General features: G+C 47.7%; 1 protein-coding gene across 1 annotated transcript; it reads left to right on the plus strand.

Moving 5' to 3' along the window:
* The first annotated feature begins 1122 nt into the window (after window positions 1–1122).
* BDQ94DRAFT_98277 (Zn(II)2Cys6 transcription factor domain-containing protein) lies at window positions 1123–2646 on the plus strand. The gene is made up of 3 exons (XM_026776978.1): window positions 1123–1576; window positions 1673–1978; window positions 2044–2646. Exons 1-3 carry the CDS (start codon window positions 1403–1405, stop codon window positions 2449–2451), a joined length of 888 nt encoding a protein of 295 aa, XP_026621327.1. The 5' UTR covers window positions 1123–1402; the 3' UTR covers window positions 2452–2646.
* The last annotated feature ends 1881 nt before the right edge of the window (window positions 2647–4527 follow it).

Here is a 4527-nt window from a genome sequence, read left to right on the forward strand (position 1 = left end):
AAAAGAAAAAAGAAAAAAAAAAGAAAAAGGAATTTTCTCTTTCCCCAATTTTCTTTTTTATTTCTCATTTTTATTTTATTTTATTTTTCTGGCCCTTATTTTTTCACGCCTTCGCTTTTCCTCTTTGTCCCTTTTTTTCCTTCTATATTTTCCCTTACCTTCCCACCCCCTCCTTACCATCCTTCCCTGACCCTTGCTAAATTTGACCACCTCGACCTCTTAATCGACTTCCTTCCCTCCACCGCCTCCCACTTGCCCCCTGGTCTTTTTTCTTCCCTCCCTCACCTATCCGCGCTCATCTCATTCCTCGGCTTCTTCCATCTGCGGATTAGATCCTCTTTTTGGTTTTCTTTCCCTCTTTTTATTTCGCCTCCTCAACTCAACTCTCACTCCCTTTCCTGCGTTTCACTCTTCCCCCTCATCTGCTTCGTGCTCCTCCTCCATCTCTGGCTCAAGCGTGATCACGAGGCTATGCTAGCTTCGAAAATCATCCGACGGGAGCTGGAATTGTACTTGAATTGGTCGACTCATTGACCGGCTTTGACTCCGCATCGACACATCCTGGTCGCCTTACACCGACACCTTCGCCTTCCGTACATACTTTACGTACTTACATACTGCTTACATACATACGGCCGTCCATTCCTTGAGCCATTACATACGAGCATACATACAGTCAGACAGCCAGACAGCATCATACATACGCTTTCCCCGTGCGGCCCGCGCTCTCCAAGGAACCTTTTCCACCATCCCTGCCTACCTTTTCTTTTCGCCTGAACGACCCGCGGGACCGTGACTTTCACCTCACATCATCCTGCATCTGTTCTCTGGCTTTCCTCCGTCGCCCGTTCCCGTCCTTTTTCTTTCTCTTTCCTTTTTTCTTTTTTTTTTTATAAATCAGCTTCTCTGGCACGCTCGCTCTACCAATGTCCGGCAACCCCAACGACCACAACGACCCGAACCGGCAGGGCCCGTACCGCAATCCCAACGATTTCAACGATCCTAATCGGCCGGGACAGTATCCGCCTCCACCGCAATGGAATACTAGTCAACCTGAGCAGCCTGCTGACGGCCAAGCTCCTCAATATCCGCCATCCTCTCAGTATCCTGTATGTTGCTTGCTCTTTTGCTTCTATTCCGATTTTTTTTTTTTCTTTCCTTTTTATACGTGCTTCATACCATTTATTCCTCAATTTATCTCTCATGTGCCTTCGAACTCCGCTGGCTTGCGATGCGGCTCTTATTCGATTGTCAAACGGTGCATTGGCTAACCTTGATGCTATCTTCACTCCATTAGTATCCTCCGGCTTCGTACCCTCCAACTTCATATCCCCCGACTTCCTATCCACCACCAGAGCACCAATACCCGCCTGCACCTGGGCAGTATCCGCCTCCGCCGAACATGGCAGCTATCCCCCCTCCACAGTCGCAGGACCCCTACCGCATGGCACCCCCTCCCGGCTCCTACCGCCCCCCAGACATGTACAGCGCACCCCCTCCGCCTCAAGTAGTCTACCAAGCTGCTGCTCCCCGTCAGCGGACTGCCATCGCGTGTCGTTATTGCCGGAGACGGAAGGTACGTTCTCGCGTCGATTCTGTCAAATGGCTCCCTTTATGGGACGCCCGTCTTATACTCGGTCGCAACTGACGCTTTTCTTTCCGGAACCAATAGATTCGTTGCTCGGGATTTGAAAGCTCTCAGGATGGACGCTGCAGCAACTGCATCCGCTTCAACCAGGAGTGCATGTTCACGCCAGTCTCATCCCAGGCGCAAGCCTTTGTACCTGCCCATGCCGCCTACCCGCACCTACGGAATGCCCAAAACCAAGGCCGCGGACCGCCTCCTGGAGGAGTGATGCTCTATGGTGCCCATGGCCAGCCTCTCCCACCACAGCAGCAGCCGGAGAGTACACTTCCATCCGCGTACCCTCCTCAATACGCAAACGCTCCTCCTCTACCCAATGGAGCTCAGGATCATGTGAGTAGCACGAGCTTCTTATTGCGATCCAACTGGTTCTCTCTTTACTAATCTTCTTTGATCAGAGGCCTGTCGGTCGTCGAGGATCAAGCTCCGGTTTTGAATATCCCGATCCCACAAATCTCGCCCCGGTAACACCCGCTTCATCTGCCTCTGGCTATCAGACGTATAGTGCGACGAGTCCATACTACCCGCCGCCTCCTCAGCATGAGCGACGTACCTCTCCGCAATCTAGTTACCCCTATGATGGTCGCCATTCCTCGTCTCCTCACAGCTCCCCGTATCCCCCTGTTCACCCCAACCAAGGGGCGATGACTCCTCCCCCTACTTCCACCCCGGGTGGTTCATCTCGCGGTGGACTGAACGTGCGAGATATGTTGAACCCTGGAGAAGGTCAGAACCCGGGCCAAGGTCGTTCTAGCACCGATAGTGACATGCTCAATGCATTGAACCGTCGGGGCCTAGGCCAATAGATTTGCGACATATGCAGGTATGCAGCCAACGGGTTGGCTATGATGGGGATTAGGGTGGTTTGACGGTTATGAGTTCGAAAGATCATGGAGATGCAGCGGAAGGCGACACCTTCAAATTCGTCAATGGCTGACGCGCAAAGCTTGTGTGCTGGTCACACTTCCATGTGATAGTCATGGTAATATCATCCCATGCTTCTCGTGTTGCGGCCATTGCCACACGTTCATTGGGGTACGAAAGAGTAAGATGAAGTGAAGGAAACGAATTCATGTGCAATGCCCGGACGGGATTACATATTCTTAAGCCATCGCCGACTGTTGAAGCGCAGCGCAATGCCTTGAGTGTATGGAGGTCCACGGAATTAAGGATATAAAAAAAAACCAAATCAAAAATGGGAGAGGAGGCAAAAATGGAAATTATTCGGCTACGAGGTCATGGAAACGAGACGCAAGAGAGTTACGAGCTGCATGATTCAAGTACGAGGATGTCTGTCTTGGTTGACTACTCTATACGATTATCTGCGCATCTGTTTGTCGATGTTGCGGCGCTCATGCGGCAGCTACAGTGCCTTGTCAGTCATCATATCGCACTCTGTTCTTTTCATCATCTACAACATTTCCCTTTCCGAAGACACTGTCACTGGCTATAAAATACTTAGGGCAACCTACTAATTACGTTTTTCTTCTTGTTGGTCTTGCCGTTCGTTTTCTCTACCAGGTCCAGTTCAACGCTCTCAAAGTCATCAAGCAAAGTGAGGTCTACACTCCGTTTGTTCCGCGTCCTTCGATCAGTGACCGCATCTTGGAAACAAGCGGTTTTTACTGGGATCACCTGGGTGACGAGCTTTACTCGGAAGCTCCATCTGTCGGCAACGGCTGCCTTCGCGTCAGCCATTACGAATCGAATTATTGGTGCGAATCTGCTGCATTTCCATTTCTCTCAAACAAGATGTGTGATGAGGCTTTTTTTCTTCTGCAATGCTATTGGCGGTGGCTTTGTCTTTTCCACGTTGTGTTTCACTACTTTCGGGAGGCTATCTGTCCTGCGTTCATGTTCTTGTTTCCGAGTTCGTTGTCTGCCCTAAAACAGCTTGTTTTGGGAAGGTACTTTGCCATCATTTGCGAAAACGGAGGTCATTCTGGTTCCAATTTTTGACGTTTTGTTTTTGTTTTCCGTATTATACTTGGGAGGCTGTCTGATCAACTTTTACAACTTGCAATCACCATGCGTTCTGTTTACAATGCGAATCGATTTTGGTGCCTAACCTGCTTTGTGCATATTGTTCGCTGATTTTTCCCGCGTTCCCTACCTCATATAGTCCAGTATCAAATACCTACGTACCCTGTTTATCAGGTATCCTTCCTACCACATAGGCCTTCGTAAGTCTGATTTGCTGCTTTGCTTGCCCGTTCAGGCAATCAATTACTAGTAGTATCCATGACTACTGTAATGTAATTTATCTGCCGGTAATGGCTGAGACTAGCATCCTTTACACGCTGTCTTAGTTGACTACCCAAACTCAATGATAACCATATAGATAGGCCATATGGTATTCTTCTACATTGGACTTGATTCAAGAAGCACAGCATCCTCTGCCTCGCCTATAATAGCAGCATCCTATATAGAGAGCGATCCACATCCAGCAGACCCTCATAGCAACTGTTTACTGGTAATCTTACTCAGGCACGTACATAGATCCGAAGCGGGATGCAAGCTTGACTAGCATTGAAGATTTACTCAGAAAAAGATTAGAATTAGAGCTGATAGTGGTAAAAACAGGTATGTGTACATAGTACTAGTAGCTAGCTGGAATATAGAGAGAAATAAGAAAAAGGTTTTCTTGTTTTTCAAGAACAATTTTAAATTGGAAATAAGCACTTGGATAGTTGACTAGCGAGCGTAGTTTGATTCGGTCGATTCGAAGACGACTGAAATTCGAGAAAATGGATAAACGCTGGAGTAGAATACATACTATAGGTACTAGGTAGAAAGAAAAGACAAGTGGATGAATGGTTATGAAAAAAAAAAAAAAAAAAAAAAAAAAAAAAAAAAAAAAAAAAAAAAAAAAAAAAAAAAAA

The sequence above is a fragment of the Aspergillus welwitschiae genome (assembly GCF_003344945.1).
Source record: "Aspergillus welwitschiae strain CBS 139.54b unplaced genomic scaffold BDQ94scaffold_46, whole genome shotgun sequence".
NCBI lineage: Eukaryota > Fungi > Ascomycota > Eurotiomycetes > Eurotiales > Aspergillaceae > Aspergillus > Aspergillus welwitschiae.